The 20,295-nt window shown below is 39.9% G+C and overlaps 1 protein-coding gene across 2 annotated transcripts in view; it reads right to left on the reverse strand.

The window, feature by feature from the left end:
- Positions 1 to 3,731: 3,731 nt before the first annotated feature.
- The window catches only part of SPATA13 (spermatogenesis associated 13), a 69,561-nt gene continuing 52,997 nt past the window's right edge, over positions 3,732 to 20,295 (reverse strand). For both annotated transcript variants that reach the window (XM_066175884.1, XM_066175885.1), the window contains 7 exons: positions 19,364 to 19,549; positions 17,121 to 17,300; positions 16,236 to 16,468; positions 13,743 to 13,872; positions 12,811 to 13,183; positions 8,935 to 9,009; positions 3,732 to 7,721 (listed from right to left, as the gene is read on the reverse strand). In XM_066175884.1, the coding sequence (XP_066031981.1) occupies positions 7,540 to 7,721; positions 8,935 to 9,009; positions 12,811 to 13,183; positions 13,743 to 13,872; positions 16,236 to 16,468; positions 17,121 to 17,300; positions 19,364 to 19,549 (1,359 nt within the window). In that variant the 3' untranslated portion in view covers positions 3,732 to 7,539. The remainder of the gene's footprint in view (positions 7,722 to 8,934; positions 9,010 to 12,810; positions 13,184 to 13,742; positions 13,873 to 16,235; positions 16,469 to 17,120; positions 17,301 to 19,363; positions 19,550 to 20,295) is intronic.

Genomic DNA, 20,295 nt, shown 5'->3' on the forward strand with positions numbered 1-20,295 from the left:
TTGAGGACAAGCACTTGTTTGGTCACTAAGTTCTCAAAGGTCAGTGATTTAATTTTGAGAGCTGTTCAATAATTAAAACAGAGGTTTAAAGTGAAATCTTGTTATTTATTCCAATATTAAGTTGAAGTGCTCCGTACTTTGCCTTTTACCACTGTTACATGAAAGAAAAAATGTTAAAATGGATCAATAAGGCTTTCATTTCCCTGTTCCTTTGTACAAATACATCACACAAATGTTAGTTTCTGACAGCTTGGTTGATTTGTTCGATGGAAGGTGTGTCACACTATGATTGTGCTGCTAAAATATGTAATGAAGTTCATTTCTGAATCAGGTAATTCACAATGGATTTAGGGACAAAGACTATGAAAATTAAAACTAAAAAGGCTGAGAATGGGGCATTACAATTATTAGATTATGGAAAAGAGGTAACAAGGTTGAATTGAAGTAAATAATAGAATTACAAAGTTTTTCATGTGTAGTTAGCAGGCTCTCTATCTAACTGTTTAAGCAACTGTCAAAGCTATTGTGCTACTAAATTATATAATATTGGTAAATAATTTGAAAAAGCCATAACTCAATTCTTAACTGTCTTCTTGAAACTACTGAAACTGCTGCTTAAGGCCTAGTGGAAGTCAAGTGAGCTTATCATCAACTCCCTAAACACTGATCATCAACAGTGAAGGATAAAACCAAAAGTAACAGGAGTTAATGTGTTACAGGAAGTGGCCTTAATTCACCCTTGATGGTTCGAGTGACTGCAAACAGTGTCCGAGGGCGTCACCACACTGCAAAGGTGTGACACGTGTGCTCTGTTCATATCAATGTTCCTCAGCACCGCAGAGAGACGAAGTTTTCCGTAAGATCTTCACCACCACCCTGTGGCGACACCAAAATATTGCAAGAGTTGAGTTCCCCTGCATGAACCTGGGACGTCGTGTCCACACCGCGCTCCGAGGAAAAGGGAGGACCATGCGCAGCAATTCGCTGCTCTACTTGAATGAACTTCTGTAGCCAAATTAACATATTAGATACGCTGAGAAGAAACGGGAGCCACAATGAGCAATCCTTTTCTCTTTACCCATTAAGCATCATCTGAAACTTTCTAAGCCTGTTAAGCCTCAGCCTCCTTTCTCACTTAAAAGTTTGGGTCATTAAAAAACAGCCCATCCTGCCAGTTAGGAATAACGTCATTCATTAGTTACCTATACCTTGATGGACCCTGCAGTTAGTCTGGTTTGATGCATTTTTAACAGACAACCAATAGAAGTGCTGTAGAAATAGCCTTAAAGACAAAAGTTTCCTTCAGCTGCTTTTTATTGTCTTGTCTCATCAGCCAATAGTGATTTTAAAATAATTACATGGAAGCAAGAGTTCGTCATTTGTTCTTAAAAAACACTGTATCTGAAAGGCAGGAGATGGAGGGGGTTTTAGGTTGATTGCTGTGTTAATTCTCTTTGTTAGGAGATGAATATGACAGCAATGACCATGATGGTCAGATATACCTGACCTTATTAGCAAAGCAGTTTCTAGACCCTTTTTCAGTAAGTCAGTATCTCTAAAGTCTGGATGTGCTTCTAGGAAGGGGCCGTGGTGCACCTGGGGCTCCTCCTTTCCTCTTGAGCAGTTTTAGCTTTCCTGAAAAAAAAAAAAATCCCTAGGAGCAACAGCTGATAAATCCTACATCACCTTGTGTTTGGAGAGAAACTCAGCAGTGGTACTCCTTCCTCTGCTGACCTCTGCCTTCTCAGATCTGCCCTTCTGAACTTCACTAACACGACTTCAGTGACGTGGACGGACACCTTCCAACCTCTGCTTGTCCACAGAGCAGTTTGGCTGCCATTGCAGGTGAATGCTTAAAACATTAAAATCGCTCAGATAAATGCTGTCCAGGTGTCAATCACACACACACCCACATCCCCCCCACACACCCCCAGATGCACAACAGAATGTAATGTAGGATGTAATGGTGTAATGTAAACAGAGGGAAGGTGTGATGGATGCAGGTCACTTATCTGGTGCAACCTGCTGTAGGTGCCAGCAGAGACATTTGGGGATGCCACATGGGGTGCTACAAAGGAGGTGTAGGTGTAAACACATGTACATACACACACACACACACACACACACACACACACACACGTCTGTTTTTTTTAAATCAGAGCCTAAATACCTAATAGTGGCAGTAGGTGAGTTCTCAGCCCCAGGCACTGGACAAACTCTGATTGCAGTGAACTTAAAAGAGACTTAAGATTAACAAAAAAGTGTTGTGCTGACAGTTTATACAGTTTTGTCATACTGTCACAATTACATATCCTCTAGATAAACTAGATTTTGTAAGGCATTTAGAGACACATTTATTTGTGTAAGGAGTATTTGTATGCTTTCCTTACAAGCTACATGGTGTGCTGTTTTTCACTACTGAGTTTTTCATTTCTCCTTTGATTCTGGAACATGAAAAGGCCTGAGTTGTTGTCTTTGTTACCAAGCACACGTCATTATGCAGCCTTTGGAAAAAGCCTAAACAAACAACAACAAAAAAAATTCTAAGACCAGCAGTGCTATTTCTATGCAAACTAAAAGCTCCATCTGATAGATCAGCTCTCAAGGAACTTAAAAGGTGATAGTACAGAATGATCTATAGGATTTAGCCTGACTTCTCAAGCATGAAATAAAATGCACAAATGAGCTCATCCTGGCCAGATGAACCACAGGGTCCTTAGAAAGCCTATAGACTGCTACATCCTACTCCAGTGTTTCCTTAGGGTATGTTTTTGTGTCATCCAATCTATCTCACTAAGTGCTCAAACTGTGCCTTTCACTTTAATGTTGGAGCACTCAGCACACATCCCACGGCAGCAGCAGCAGCCTTGGGAGGCAGAAACTCTCATCTTTGAGACGAACCAAGGGAGATAAGAGCCTGGATGTTGGAAGAAGAGGTAAAGAATTAGCAAACCAACTATTGTGCTAGGATTTGACCTCGTCGAAACATTTCTGATGAAAAGATTTCAGAGAAGTATGGTATTTTGTTAAAGCTGGTGTGTCTCAGCAAAACACAATTTTGACACAGCCTGGAGCAGGAAGGACACAGGCACACCTTTCAGACATGGCCCTCTGCCCTGTCAGAATAATGAGATACAAAAAACTTCCCTGAACCAGAGAAGTTGAATCTGCAGTTGTGTTAACCATTGCTGTCAAGCAGGAAGGTAAGCCTGTTCACATATATGTACAGAACATGCCTTTTGGGTGAACCCCTTTAAATGGCTTTGCTTTCGTTCCAAAGAAAATACAATTTAATCCTCCTTACCTGCACTGCAGTTCTTAAGTCACCATCCTCTGCTAGCAGGAGCTTTATTAGCACAGAAGCTGCACCTGCATATATGCCAAGGGGTACTGTATGAACCCTCTGCCAGGACAAGGTAAAGCGCAGTAATCATGGGCTGAGACAGCAACGAGTAAAGGGCTTTGCCTGAACAATGAAGACTTCAATACCAGACCCAGGCATTGTTAAAATGAACTTGTACTGGGAAGTACTGAAGCTGTTACCGGGAAACCAAGAGAGGATGGTGTGAATTTTTTCTTTAAAATAACAGAAGAAAAATGACACATTTTTGTGTCATTTGTGTCATTGTTGATATGTTTTTGCACCACAAAGGAAGTTTTGTAGACAATAAAATAAACCACAACAATTTTAAAACTGCACAATAAAGTTTTATAAGACACAGATGAGGAACTTCGGCTTTGTATATTATTTAATTCAAACATGTACAATAAGAGAAAAATAATAGGAATGTAAGTTTGTACTTATTTCCAGAAAATAGATTCATTTGACAAACAACGTTCGAAGAGTAAATAAACCTTGCAATGCAGTTACTCCAGAACAAATGCGCATAAAGCTACTGCAGTCCTATACATTGTACTTCAGCTGTCAACAGCCAATTCCTCTGCTCTGCAGCCAGAACACTTCATTTACAGCATGTGTAACAGCACACACACAGGGTAAGATGCACAAAGCAATGTATGGAAGGTACAATGTTACAAAACACTTACCAAAATAAAATATATATGCAAGTTATCCCTAGTATTTACAACAAAGAGTTTTAAATTAGAGATCGTTCAGAAGGCATCTCCTACATACAAATGCCACACATACAGAAAAAAAAGAAAAAAAAAAGCAGAAAGGCAGTCAGAAAAAGGTACTGGGTTAGTTATGGCTAAAGACCTTTGGCTCCAAAACTGTGATATAATTATTTCCAAAAGACAACTAAAATGTGGAACATTTGAGAAGTCTGTCTTTGAACTCAGTTCTTACACTGACCACTAAAATTCAATGTGAAATTTAGCATGGCAAGAGCCACTTGTAAAACAATCTTATTATTTTATACATCAAATGCTCTGAGTTGGATGCAATTATGGTTTGGCATTTTCCAAACTCAGTGGGAACACATTTGAGGACAATTATATTTTACTGCATTTCATGCAAAAAGTCTGAGGTTATCTGCTCAGCAGGCCATCAGGAAGGCTCTGGCTGGGCTTTGTCAAAATGAGGCACAAATATTCTTAGTAGTTGCCCTAGAATTTTTTATAGTAACTTAAAGTATGCAAGTGGAAAAGAACAGATGTTGCTATCACAGCTTTCTGATGATACATATATAAGTTTTGTCACCAGAAGGAGAATCGGGGCAAGATCAAACTTCTACATTTTAGTTACAACTCCGTCCCACAGATGCTGAAGTGAGGCTAACTCCCAAGTAAATACTTGTCTTAATTGTTGAATAATATAATTGTGTTTCCACTTCACTAGAATTTGTTTAAAAGACTATGGCATAGTATAAATTTGGCCTGTCTTACTGTATTCAATCTTAAATCTGTTGCAAGTTCATATTGCAAAGAAAGACAGAGAGTATTACTAAACAACCATGTCTGTATGAAGGGTACTATATGTAAAACTGTCCTGAGTAATCTGCACCATGAAATATTTTCTTTTATGCTCTTTGAAATTCACTTCTTGAGAAAATACCTGCTGTATCCAAAACCATATGCAAGCATTTCTGTTCATTTTTAGGGCTAAGGCACCAGCACTAATACATGGGAAGAACCTTCATGGGCACTGACATGTCAGAAGAAAGATCCCCAAACCTTTTTCTTCCAGCACTCCACAGAACCAAGTGCTGGAATGAAGCAGGTTTCAGCAAAGACACATATGTAAGTGTGGATCTCATAATGTCTTCAGGTCCAGCTGGCAAAGTTTCTGGGTGAGCACTGCAATCCAACTTCAGCCTTTTTTTGCATTTAGAACAAGTCTTTCCAAACGTGATTATGAAAAGCATCATCTTTGCTCGCATCGTACATGCATCTTGTTGGTTTACAGGCCTGAACGTGTGAAGTACCCACGAAAATGGGTATGTAAGAAACACTAAAGGCTTACTCATTTGAGGGGAAGGGCATGCATCCATGCCTGCATTTGGAAGTCTGCTCGTTGTGTTTAAATTTTTAGAATTATCTATTTTAAAAATCTGAGCAGCAGTGGCTGGCTTAAATATCAAGAGAAATATACAAGCAGCTTCTTCCACTGACTTCCCCGTGTATTTTCTTTCAGCTGGATCGTTACAAATGTCAGTGTGCATTTCCAGTTCTTAACTATTTTAGGGCACCTCCCACTGCTATGGGAAAGCACAAGCAATGAAGTTCACTATGCAGAGCACAATTTGGCTGAGCATACCAAACTTTGCCTTATTGCTGAGCTATATACACAAGGCATTTGAAATGTACTGCTGTCAAAAGATGTAATTTAAAATCAAAACCACAAACCTGGGCTTTGCAGAAGTGGCCACAAAGTTATGAAATCACAAAACCTATTTACTAGTCCGCTTTACAACACTGATGATAAATAAAAATATGGAGATAACAATAGTAGTGGGAACAAATACATCTTTAAAATAAGGCTTTTTTACATTGTTGTTAAAATGCCTGGCGTTTAGCCCCTTGTTTGTTTTTCATATATTACAGATCCATGACAAAGCTGATTGTGCCCATTGTCAAAGAATACTCTTGGATCTATCCTAATCATCAGGTAATGCCCCTAATCAGCAGCATAGGAGAAAGTATTGTAAAGACATTCATAGCAAATCAGCTCTGAAATATATTGAGTCTGTTTCCTTCCATACTCCCAGCAGTCCAGTCATCCTTGATGAGAGCAAGCAAGCAGAAATTATCAGTACTACAAATATCAGGATCCTCTTTCTTCCTGGTGGCTTTTTAAAAGGTATTCTCCCAGATCAACTTCATACCATAGATGAATTGAAGCAATGCAAAATCATGGATTGCACATGCTGGCCAGAGCTAACCTTGAATCAAGTCAGGTTTTTCCCCTTCCAAGGGGGACTGATGACACCAAGACAAAAATCCATCTCTGGTCCACACGATTTCTTTGTCCCTTCCAGTAAGGATTTCTCTTTCCTTTTGAAGAAGTTATTGGTCAAAACCCGTTGTCAACTGACTGTGTACAAGAAGCATGGATCCAGACCGTTTCAATACATTTACATTACTATTTATTCATTTTCAAAGTCCAACTTTATGAATAAAAAGCATGAGACCTATGTAACATAGCCAGCAGTCACCACGTACTGTCTCAACTCTGATTTTGTACATTCACATTATCACCGTGAGAAAATAAAAATGTATTTTTTACACAGAGAAGTAAGAATATTGGAAATACAAAGAAGAGTCTCCCAGGTGAAGAAATGCATGAAAAAGCAATATAAAAGCTCTACACTGAAGAGCAGACATGCATGCAATATATTGCCCCGACTGAAACAAATCAATCTGAGATGGTCTGGGCTGCTCTTGTTCCCACTTGTGTGCAATAAATGCACATGTCTTTACAGTCCATTTCACACTCTGTTCATGTTTCTATAGGACAGAATAAAATTTCCCTGTTCCAATCTGGAATATGGTAAGGCCTTGCGGGATGTTCTCCTGCCATTTGGCAATGTAATAGAAAAAAGACAGGAAGGATTAGGGTCCACTAAATTCTGCAATAGCTGGTTAATCACATGGGGTATGTCCACCTGATTTTAATCTGTGCTCAGTGCTCCAGAAGGAAGGAGAAAATTCTCCTAAGACTCCTTGCTGATGCACCCCTACGGAAAAATTCCTCCCTATCCAAAATTTGGCCATCAACATAAGGTTACAAAAAATGAAATGTTACAATGACCTGCATGATTCCATCACTACTTCAACACAACTAAGAAAGAGATCAAATACTGCTGTTTCTGAGTAACAGCAAGTTGTCCTTGTCGGAAGAGAGACTGCTCTTCATAAGCAATGCTGACACTTGGCAACATAGACTTCAGAGCAGCCCTGACAAAATTCTTTCTTGTCCAAGACAAAGGCTGCATTCCTGGCTCAAGAGAACCCAAGGTTCTGCCTCCAAAATGGGAGACTTGCTGAGCTCAAGTAAGCTTGACTGTGTCTCCAAGATCCTCCTCTGGAGTGAGTCTCCCTCCCTCTGTGCTGATGCCCTTCCCGGTCCTTGGCCCCTCACTTTTTAAAGGGAGTGAGTTTGTTGAAGGTATGCCAGAAGAGGGATGGCTTCCTCTTGGGTTCTGCCAGGGCAAAGACCTGCTGCTGCGGGACGCTGGTAGGCACGGTGATGTGTCGCTGGTGAAGGGGATGCAGAGTTTGGTGTGGAGGAGGCACAGGACATCCATTATAGCTCACACCTGCAGAAGAACAGTTAGAGAAAGCACCTGAGTCAGCCAGGGAAATTTAAGCACACAGCCAGGGGACATGATGAATTTTGCCATGATGTTGAACGTCAGAACTACTATGGGTCACTTTTTCTGACATTTGACATTTAATTGCTGCATTCATTTGCCTTAAGAAGACAACAGTACCACTAAAAAAATATTAAAGAATTACCAAAAACAAGCAGCTGTTTCACACAGCTGGACTACATTGTTTGCACAAATAAATTTTGGTATTTCCAAGTAATGACTTCAAACAGCAGCTACTAGTACTTCAATCCACTCTCCGAGTAAGGCTGGGTAAAATACTGCTACCAACAAGAATGTTGCTTCTTCCTTTTGAAATGTATTTGTCTGGGTTAATGCTCTTAAGACTTTGAGCTCTGTGCATCCTGAACAGAATCTCCTAATCACAAACTTACAAACTTGAGCCACTCCCCTGAAAATCCAGACAGGTTCTAGGGGTATCTATTGATCGATAAAGAGAAAATACTTTAAGAATATTAATCCCAGGGAATAGAAGACAACTCAACATCAACTCCTTCACTCCTAAACTCAGACTTAAATCTTGTTCCACTTTTCTCTCAGCACAATAGAAATTTACCCAAGTTTGACTTTAAGATGGAAAAGGACAGAATCTGTTGTGGTTTGTTTCTGTTGTGATTATTTCCTGAGAGAGGAAATTAATAAAAAAGCCATCTCCCAATAAACAAGCTTCTGGTCCATCCTTCCTTCTAGAGGGATGCCAGAAGCCATTTTGACTGTTATTGTAAATAATATAACAATGTGGCTTGCAAAAAGAACTTTAGAACATTTTAAAGAAGGCACAGAATTGGTAAGGAGGAACAAGCTCTTTGAGTAAAAGCAAAGAAAGGAATTCTAACACTTATTTCTAATTTAACCTGTGCATCCAATTCCTCACAAGCTTAAAAATAAACAGCTTGCCTTATCTCTTGAGTTTCTTCTCTAATATACAGAATACTGACTTGTCTGTTTGACAAAGCTCAGGATGCTGAGAGACTGGTATTTAATATTAAAATACAGGCTAATGGCAATTATTTGGCTCCATGTAAACCATAAAAGATGTTTTTTTAAGACTGAGGAACTCAGCCACAGCCAGACTATGCTATTTCCTAATGAAAAGATCAATGGAACACAGTAAGAAGGTAATGCAATTCTGAACACCCACCTTTAATTTTTCCTTGCCTTGACTTACGGGCATTCTGCATGGCTTGTTTCTTCTGGTTTTCTGAGATTTCCATACCTATGTCAAAGTGTAAATTAGGGCACTAGTACAGAATTACTGTTTCTAATACTAGATTACATTAAATTAAAACAAATAAGTAAACATCTTAAACAATTTTTAGTACATCTCAGCAGCAATACACCTGCGGTTTTTAGAAGTATGTTTTATATTGTCATATATTTAAGAGGGTTTTCCACAGGGATAATGATAGATAATTCCAGATAACAAGAGATTTTTTTAAAAAAAAAAAAAAAAAAAAGGAGTGTAAATTAACATTTCTGAAATCTACAAGTCATCAAGTAATAGATCACAAATGCAGAATCCTTTTGTTTTTCACTCACTCTGAGCTAACCCGGGTAACAAACTGGAGTCAGTGCTATTGCAGTAGTACAAATTTGAGTATTGTTCCCTTTACTCAGAGCAGAGTATCACAAAATCTGGCAGACGCTGAAGCAGGCTGTGATGTGGTTTTGGCTGCATCATTCTGGGGCTGGATCCCTCACTCGGGTTTCTCTTGCACCTGCTCACGTACTCGTGTAACTTACAGGAAGCCCAGGCTATTCACTATCGTGTGACAGGTGTACAGCTGAGCTGTGGGGAGTACAGAGGTGACAGACATCTGCTAGAAGGTGGCACCAGAGACTGGTGCTGTCTGCAGCCCAGGTGGAAGCACTCCAGTTTCCTCTCCCTGTGCACAGCACAGCGGAGATACATGGAAATGTCACATTTGCACAAGGTGACAAGAGGGTGCACATGCTGTTTCATTTCATGCTATGCATAAGGCTGCACTCATTTCACACATAGGCAAAGAAAGAGCACAGAAGCTGTGGTTCAAAGCCAGAATGAAGTGTCTGCTTTGGCTCCATTTTGCATCTTCCCTCACTTCTCCATACTTTTAAAATTTCCTTTGTTTTTTATCCTGAACTTATGAAGAAGTTATCATAAATCAGTCTATTAACTTAATACATCTATGCTTTTTGGGTAGCAGAAGTTGATTTTATTCTGCAGGGTTGGTTGGGTTTTTTTTTTTCCTTTATAGAAACAAGGAAACAGATTTTAAAAAATGAAAGAAATTTCATCAAGAGAGATCAGACCACTTTCTTAGGGTTACTATTAGTGGTTTGGAGAAGGATTTTCTGGCTGTGGCCTTTTCTCTCATATATTCATAAAAGCTAAGAAAAGCTAGATACAGTTTGGGACACAATGACTCACACTGAATTGTCTTTGAAAATAGAAGTAAAATGCCATTTGCAGTTCTGAATTGAAAGAGTATTATTTGTTCTCTGAGTGGTCAGATTAGAGGCTTTGTGTATAGTCCAGCAAGATAGCTTACAAAACCAACAAGACAAATTTAAACCTGAGGTTGAGAATAGTGGCATTTTTCCATTGGTTTTGGCTAAAGGAAATGTTCAATTATGCCAAAAAAAGGAAGAAATTTTAGAAAAGAAACAGTCTTAGGGTTAATGGAGAAAACATCCAAGCCACTGTGACTCACAAGACCAGATGGACATTAGCTACTACAACTCAGCTATCTTTCCTCTGGCTCATCATACCTGTCCCAAAACAGGAATATCAGAATAGTGAGTTGCAACACTTGAAAAGCAACTTTACAGAAGGCTGGATGTTACATGGGCAGAAAAGACTGCATGTCTGCATAATAACTATGTGCCATTATCAAACATACAGTTTCTCTTTTAACTGGGTTTGGTTTTTTGGGGTTTTTTCACTATATTGCACTGTGCCTGAAGAGCATCAAGCACAGTGGACCCTCTTTGTGCAATTCTTGTTCTCAGCAACCATGGAAATTTGTGACCTAGCCCCAAAATAAGGGTTAGTGTTATTATGACAAATCTCACTGCCAGTGCCACCACTGTTGAATGGTTACTCCTTTGAATCTCATATGTTGATTTTCATGAGGTCCCAGCAGAATAAATAGTTTAGGGCTGTAGCTGCTACACCTTTGCAATTTCCTCATGCTTGGAGATTTCTGCAGCAGCATCACTTAGGAGGAATGGTAACACCAAGACAGACCTGTGATTGCCCAGGGCAGAGCTTCAGGAGCTTCCTGACAGACAGCATTTAACTTGCTCAACACACTCTCCCAATGCTCCATAAAGTAACCACCCAGGAGGAGGTGCAGAGCTCAAGAATGCTTCTTCTTAGAATGAATGGAGATGGAAGTGTTCACTTGTTCACTTCTGATCTTCTTTATCTCAATCTGTTCACAGAAGTGCAGGAGCTGTGTTTTACTCAGCAGCATCCTTCCATGTCACTCTATTATGGTTCTCATCGTATACTGGAGTGGAGTCGTTCTGTAACTTTGTTGTAAGAGGGACTGTGTGGACAATTATGATCAGATCCTCAGCACTGCCCTATTACCCTCTGATCACCTTCACCCTTTTGTAATATCCACTATTTTAGAGTTCTGTTCAGGTGAATTAGGGAAGGCAGCTACCTCCCATCACTGTGAGCGCAAGGTTCCACACAGAGCAAGGCATGAAAGCAATCAGCACTGTGCCCAACAGCACCAACTATAATGTCACACTGACGTTCAGCACTGGAGAAGAGTCACGTTTGGAAAGTCTGAAGGAAATATAGCTGCGGCTCCTTCATTGTTTAGTCTAGACTCAAGATGACTGGGATTAATTGGAACAGTTGGTGCAATGCAGAAGGGTTAAAACTGATTTTAAAATGAGAATGAATTGGCAAACTTTTAAGTGTTTTCTTCTGCTTATGGACTATCTAAAATACATATGGAAAAGGCCTTATTTTCATCATACTTACAACAGTATCAAACAAGAGAAAGCCACTAAGATCAAAAGGGTTGCATTTGTAATGTAAGGGCTGTTCCTGTCTTCCTATTATTCTGACCAGGTGTTTTACATGAACACGGAACGTAAGATTTGGCGTCTTGTTTAAGTTTTAATAATTTCTGAATTGTATCATCCATTTCACTCCACTTCCAGTGTTAACCTGACGTCAGTCCAAAGCCTTAGCCTCAAGAGTGTTATTGAACAGGAGAAGTTCTCATGCAGCTGACATACAACAGATGTACTAACATGACTTTTTAGAAATACTAAGAAGAGTTTTCTTGTTTTTAATTAGTGTTGCTGCTTTCTTTGTGTAAGTTTTGCCAGTGAAATTTTGCTGGAGCTTTTGTCACTGATCTTAAAGGAAGCATGAAATCATGCAAAACCAAAAAAGCAATCCTAACTATCCACTGACAAAGAAGACACACTGTCCTTGGAGTGTCCCACAGGCTGCAGGTCTAAAACCGCTCCTAGGATTTGCTAACTTTTTTCCTTCTCACTCAAGGTTTGGCTTCATTTCTCTGTACACTGCCCAGTGGTGCTATTGATTGGTCTGTAGTTAATGACACCATACAACTGCATGGGCTTTCTGGACACAGGAGGTGCCACTACATGACACAGACAGTAGAAATCTACAATTATTGCTGCTTGGCTTTGTAAAAAAGTGTCCTTTACAAACAGATATTTTTGACCAATAGTTCATACAAAAGTGCTAGGATTTTAGATGGATTTTTATTATTGATTGGTCACTGTGAATTACATCTTGTCCTATCTCATCTCTCATTCTGCTCCATAATGCACCAGAATCATATGGGTGACGCTAGCTGCCCTGGACCTTTGGCCCACACTGACAGGGCACACACACCTCAACAGGCTCCACTTACACAGCTGAACATTATGTCAGGTAAGAAAGGGACACCAGCTCAAGAAGACAGTGCACATCTGTAAAAAACAAAGAACTGCAAAAGCAAGTTTGTTTTAACCACTGTTTAGAAATTGTTCCACTCACCCATTTCCTTGTCTTCTCGAACTCTTCTCCTTTCACTTTCACATGCCTCCATCCATCTCTTTTTATCCTCCTGTTTTTTTGCACAGAACAAATGAATCTCTTCTGTTGTTCTGTTTATTATCTTAAAAGCATTCTTGACATTGATGTTAAAATCTTTGTCTCTACCATCTTCGGTGTCCACAATTTCCATCTCATCCATGTCAATACGATCCTTGTAATACAAGATGTCCCTTCTCAGCAAGTCCTTCTTACAGAAGACAAGCTGATGGTCAAAAAGGAAGAAAGTCCTCTGCTGGCTTTTGCCTTGTTTTGATATTTTGGTCAGCTCTCCAGAGTGGATCAGCTCTGAGCTTCTGGCTAGCACATCTGGTCCCTAGGAAGATAGATACATAGATATATAGAGATATGTAGTAAGTAAATAATATTTTAAGATTATGTGTCTAATCAATCTTGCTATATTAATCAAGTCTTAAGTTTATTCACTTTTCTTGTATTTTTATTATTAGATTTGAAAATGTTACACAATGTAAATAATATCGCACAGGTAAATTCAATCAATGTGGCTCTGTTCTACTTCATTTCTGCATAAACAGAGGGAAACATGTAAGTCAGTGAAACAGGTTCCCGTTCTGACAGAACTACCAAAATTCCAAATGAGGTTCAACAGGCCTAGATTTTTAAAAGCTCCATTTTGTAATCTCAACTCAAAGGCAAGTGTCCATGTTAATACACGCTGCTCTTCCTGAACTACAAACAAGGTTAATCAGTAACAGAAACATTGCAAATGAAATAACTGGACTTTTAACTGAGCAATGACCACTTGAAAAACAGGCACCATAAACAACCACCTACGCAGAACGACCTACCCTGCAGGGGACATCAAGTATTGTACACAGTACCTTTGCCCAGCAAAGGCACAGGCTGACACTCACCTCCCAGTCTACGATAGAGACTTGCCAACGTGCAATCTTGTCTATGCTTTCTAGTCTTCGTTTTCGCTCATTGATCAGGCACGCCACGTTCTTCATGGCCTCATATGCAGCTTTTATGTTGCTATAATCACTGGGAAATATAAGCACATTTCAAGGATCACTTACACCATGGACAGGATGCAATCACAAACCATGGAAATGATGCAACCACAGCGCTTGCAGTACTAGCCCACATTATGCACTTATCCCCATACTCAGGCACTTAAATAAGAGAAACCTGATTCCTGCTGTTCCATACCCCACACCAGTAGCCTGTACAATTCAGTACTGCTGTACTGCTGGGCCTGTCCAGGAGCAAATTGTTAGACTGGTGGAAGGAGGCAGAGGAGATAGAATAATGAACTGCAACACTGTCCACTGTCTCTACTAAAAACAATGGCAGAACTCCCACTGACTTCAGTGATAGCTGTATTTCACCGAAGGACTGTGTTTTAAAGCAAGATTTTAGTGGCATTTTTTTGGGAAGGGCATTCTTTTAATCCTGCTTAACAACGGTATTTTCTCCTTCTTGTTCCCAGTGACCATGTCAATGAAGACAAATGGAGAATGTTACGTGGACAGGAAAAAAAACCCAAAAGCAACCCTGCACAGGGTGAGAGAGGAACACAAGAACAGGAGCACCAGAGAGAGGGATTAAAGGACACAATATGAAGAAAGCATCCCATTTCCCCGGGACAAATGTTTGAGTGCCATCCATGATGGCCACCTTCTTCCTGCTTCAGGACTAATGCAATCAACTCAGGCCAGTCCTCCTGTCCTTACAATGGTCTGCTCCCCTCCTTCCTTTCCTGAGCTCCCAACATGCCTATGGATCTCCCCAAGCTTGCAGGCAGGCTTTTTTTTCTCCCCTGAATAGCATCCATCACTCCTTCACCTTCCTCAAATGGAGGGTCTCAGAAGACAGAAGGGAAGAGACATATTTCTTGCCTAAGGAGTCCCAGCAGAGCAGCTGCTTTTCCTCTTTCATTAGAATGCCTCTTGCAGAAAAGGGAGCCAGAGGCAGAAAACAGCACAGACCAGAAATAAATCCTGCCAGGGGGTTAGCCTTGCTGTCCTTTTTATCTGCTTCTGTCTCAGTTCCAATTTTCATTGACTACTGCTGATGGATGTGCTTCCCTCTTCTGAATGTGTACATTCTCTCCTCTCCTCATTTATATCTGTGGAAACTCTATTCTGCCACACTGAATACAGAAAGCGAGATTAACAATAACAGGATCCTTCTCACATCACAGGGAGATGTCCCACAGGGTGACCACGATATCCACACTGCCACACTTGCCCTTCCTTATCTCAGTTCCTTTCTTCTCTCTTGGTATTTATTCCACACTTGCTACACAACTTGTGGCCTTCACAGCAGGCTGTGCATATTGGAACTTCAATTTTTTATGAAAACAAAATGCTACCATAACCCCCAGCTGGTTGGAGCTTTCCCAAGGCTCTGTGTAGGTGTAGGTCAGCATGTTTGTGGGAATCTCTGCACAGTGGGCACCTCTCTGTGCTTGAAGGCATCTCTGGATGCTGTGCCACACAAAAGGAAAACAGGTACTAGGGTGGAAGGTGGCAAGACCTCGATGTCACTTTATCTGAAGGTTTAATAGCTCACAGAATAACCTTTCTACAAGTGGTAGCAGTGAAGGAGAAACCCTTGTAAGTAATTGCTATTGCAGTACATCCCAGGTAGTCACAGAACTGAACAGAGGCATTTCACATCTAAATGGCAGTACTTCACACACCTCATATTTTGCCCCTGGCAAAAATCCAGTGGTCTCCGAGGGGGAATTTTCTCAAAGTTAAAGTACTGACTTTGGCCAAGGAAGCATAGTCTCAGGCTTCATTTGGACTTTTAAGCACAGGAGTCACAATTCTTTCAATTATGCAAAATAAAATGACAGACCCTTATAGATAAAATCTGAATTTAGTCAAAGATTTAATCAGCACAGGGGTATACCAGAAAGGCTAATAATCTGCAACCTCAAATTTTATTTATGCCAGCTGAAAATCTAATATCTGGACTTTACTGCAAACTAAGGTAATGTTTATTACTACTAAGTTTCTAAAACAGATTACCTCCAAACTTGCTCAGGTTGTCTTTTTTTTTCTAAGGCACTCTTTACTTTTTCTTACATCCACAACTTTTATGAGTCTTCCCCTCTTCTTTACAATCCTTCTCCCTGCATCCTATTTAAACACCATCTTCTTTTCCTTCTCCCTCTTTGACTTTTTCCTCATTGTGTCTTGCATCCTCTCAGTCCCCTGTGCTGCACCTTCAATACTGTTTTTGTGACTGACTGTGATGGTTCCAAGATGCCCTGTTTATCACGGTCCATGGCAGTTTTGATCCCCATCTCAAATGCTTCAGTGTTGTGTCACCCAGAAAACTTGAGCAATTAGGTGTTACTACTATTATAGAATTTGTTATTTTAGTTCTCTCACCTGTGCTCCTGGGTAGTGTATTTGAGCAATTCTGCAAGCTGCAGAGGATATTTGCAGATTTTCTGAACAGGCGTGAGAAGAAAACCATCAATGGCAATGTCAATCATCTGCTGAAGCAAGCGACAGGCCTCAAAGAAGTGCCGGTATTTGCCCTGCTTCATCAGCTTGGAGAGTTCAATGCAGGCACTGGGATGATTGTTACAATACTCTGAATAAATAGCAAAGCCTTCTTGCTATTTAAAAAAAAAAAAAAAAATTACAACTTTACTAAAGTATTTATCTATAAAGGAGAAAAGCTATTTTTGTAATATCTATTATATATAATTAGATTAAGTAATCCATTTTCTATATTGCTTCCAGGCTGATCAGCCTTGAAAATATGCAGAAATCTACTTTGCAGCTCTCAAAACTATGCACCCTTCTTTGTCAGAACACAGAAATAAAGGTCTCTTCCTGAATCAGGATAATCAAACCCACTTTAAGAAGTATTTTTCTTTGGGGAAGACAGCTATAGGCTTAGCAAGTCTCTATCAAGAACTGACAGCCTATCTCCCCACTACCTACCTTCCTTAATGTCTTTATGGAGTTCTTGCATGCTGAATATGAGATCACTGCAAATAATCCAGCTCATCTGTGATCACTACAGTTTTGACAAGGAACCTCACAACTGTTTACAAAATTATGTGATTGCTAAAGATGAGGAGAAATCTAAAACAAATATTTAATTAATTGCAAGTTACTTTACACTCTAAAATGCTGCCAGTATTTAATTATTTTAGTATTTAAGAAACACTTTTTAGTAAAATCCCCTCCTAATATAGTAACTTGGCTTTTTATTATCATATTTTGTTAATTTCGTAAATAAAATCAATTTTTTCAACCTACATGTTGAAGAAAACATGACCCTATTTCACTTAGATGAGGTTCCTCTTTGTTGTACTGTTTCTCAAGATCCTTCAGAAACTTCCTTTGGAACTTGTAAATATCTTCAATATTTCCAAAAATGGTGCTTAACTGAGCTGTGGTGAACATTCCTGTATGTTTGCGACACTGCCGAATGTAACCCTGAAACGAAATAAAAAACACTCCTTAGTCTGAGGATGTGAGACAGGTCCTACCCTGAACAAAATCATTTGAGCTGGGAAGACCCCTGTGGTCTTTAGGCAAGGAAGCTGTTCACCAGCCAAACACACACACACAGAAGCACAAGTTCAGATTTGCACCTGAGATGTTCACAAATGGATTCTTGGGGTCCAGCCCCTGTCTCGGGGTACCCCAAATGAAGCAGGGAACCTCCTGAGTGTAAAGCCCACTTGCATCTCACTGTTACAAATCCACTGCAGGGACTGAAGCTCCAGGAACAGCTGCTGTGCTCAGTGTCTCACAGCAGTTTTGGCACCAGGATTCAGGGAGGGCAAAGGTTAACTGATGTGACAGGGGCTATCTGCCAGGCTCCTCCACTTGGCTGCTGTCAGGCAAGGCCTCCCACAAACAGCTTTGGGAGCAGACAGCTGAATTAGCCTTGCAGTTGCTCTAGTGAGGTTTACCAGGAAGCAACACTGGCTATTGCTGGCACTGTTAGGAATATTCCTGTCTCCACAGCCATCTGGTCTGAGAGCTGTGCAGTGGCTATGCTGCAAGCCAGCCACTGCATTTCCTACTGCACCAACAAGTGAAGCTAATACCTCCTGTAATGTGGACTGCAGACACTTTTTGAATGTAAAACATGTTTTACGGGTATACTCTAGCTTCATGATCCTGGCTACAACCAGCCTGAGTAATTCATTCTAGGGCTGAGCTTGCAAATTTGGGTTACTATCTGTGTAGCTTTTCTGGCTTAGTCCTACTTGAGTGTATTTTCAGCCTTATGTCCTACTTGCACCACACTACAGATTCACTCTGAGGACAGCAGACAATCTCTACCCCACATGCTGAGCATGGCCCATTGCTTCTCTTCTTGGAAAATGTGTGCTTGCTCTCCTGTACTAAACTCAGAGGCTTGCCAGATATTAAAAACCAGATAAAAGATATACATATTAGAGAAAAATAATTAATTAATACATGCCTAAGTCTTAACAGGTCAGTAAAATATCAGAGTCATGTCCTGGAGCTCAGCTAACCATGGGAGCAGCATAGCAGAGTATACAAATTCTTCCCTGATCTTTCATGCACACAATCAATCTTACTAGCTTAAGTAAATGATGAATATAAATGACAAAATTTACATTTAATGTTTTAAAATTAGCCAGTTAGTAGTCAATTTTCGTCCTTTCTCTCCCTTTTTTCTCTCTTCAAGATGCATCAAAAAGGCCTGATCTTAAAAAAAAAAAATTCAAAACCTACTGCTGTCTTGTCTACTTTGCTGTGAATGAAATAATCTAATGGGAAGTGGTGGACTAAGGGATGACAGCAAGACAAATACAAGGACAGACCCAGCACACTAAGGCTACAAAAAATATTTTGGTAGGTTGCTTAGAACCATTCCAGATGCAAACCACTAAGACAAGTCAAATACAGGTCAAATGCATCACAACTCACATCAGAAGAGGCAAACTTTGGTGAAAAATATTAAGAAGTTTCTTGCGCAAGTGTGAGCCTCCAACAAATATTGAGAAAAAAAGCAGAAATACACCCCCGTTTTATGGTTCAAACAAGCAAGGCATTTTTAAACACACATAAATTTCTTCTTAACTCCTAAGGATCTAGTAAAAACCTCCTCACCTGAGAAAAAGGGAAAAAAATACTTAGCAAATAGTCTTTCCAAGTTACTTCCAAGAAGTTTTGTCACTGAACTGTAAATTATTTTACTACAATTACTCAAAGTTTTCTATACAGTGGCAAAAAGCTCTAAATAAACTGGACTTCCTTCTCTCATTTATTATGGAAATAGCAGTCAAAGAGGCACTTTTTCGGTGTCAAAAATGGAAGTTTTTTTAAACGAAAGGAAGTAATGGCTCATGGCAGTCATCAGAGAGGAAAGCTGTAAGAGGAAATGAAGAATCTGACTGACAGCGTCAGAATAGCAATTGGGATTATTTTGATACCAGAAACCACTGTGGTTCTCAACTTCTATGGAATGATTTGAACTCATTAGGTCAGCAGAACATCCTCAGGTTAAAGCAATGTACCTCACAGATGTCCTTGAGATGCTTGATATAGACTCGTTCTGTTTTCATAATTTCCTGTATAACGTTGGTTCTCATCTGATCCCTGTTTTCAGCTATTTTCTGGCGATGCTTGCTAATATCTGAATCTTGCTCTTCGTCCTGGATATAACAACAATTTTCTGGCACTTCTTCCTGATTAACTCGCAGCTGCAGCCAGAACAAACAAAGCAATTAGAGTGAAGCAGAAAGTTTTACAAAATGTGGTAAAACAGTTACGAACTTCTTGTAGCTAAGAGAAGAGTGGATACAGACATGTTCTCATTCTTATCTTACTGAGGGGGCTTCACAACAGGATTTATCTCACTGTACTCACTGCATATTCAAATAAAGTGTTGAGATTTCTGTCTGGTTAAATACACAACTTTCTACTCACAGTATTTGAGAGAGACCATGTTGTACTGTCCACGCACTTTTCAGGGTTAAGCTGATTTCTGACCCTTACTGATAGTTAATGTGTTTGGCCAACCACAAAAATTACAAAAGTGGACATTTAACCACTTTTAAATAGTTTCCCTGTGCCCCATCCCTATACCCCCATGATATAGACAGCAGTCCCTCCTTTTTTGACTTCTGTCTGATTGCTCGTGTTTTCTAGAGATGTAGGAAGGGGAAAGGGAAGAACCACCTGCTGCTCTTTGTGTATGTAGTACTTCACACAGTGTGGCCCAAGTTTTACTACAGGTTCCCAAAAGGTAGTTCAAATAATTATCTAAAACATACTTCAATTTTTACCATCTGAGAGTTATACTGTCATTAATCTGGGTGAGTTCTGCCTGCAGAGTTCAGACTGTGAACCAGATTTCTATGCAATGTCATGGATAGTAAATTAAGTCCTATTTTACCAAGAAATCCCTGCAGCACAGCTCTCCCCAATCCTTACGAGAACTGTTGTG

This window comes from Chamaea fasciata, unplaced genomic scaffold (assembly GCF_029207755.1).
Source record: "Chamaea fasciata isolate MVZ Bird 193981 ecotype frontalis unplaced genomic scaffold, bChaFas1.0.hap1 SCAF_2, whole genome shotgun sequence".
Taxonomy (NCBI): Eukaryota; Metazoa; Chordata; class Aves; order Passeriformes; family Sylviidae; genus Chamaea; species Chamaea fasciata.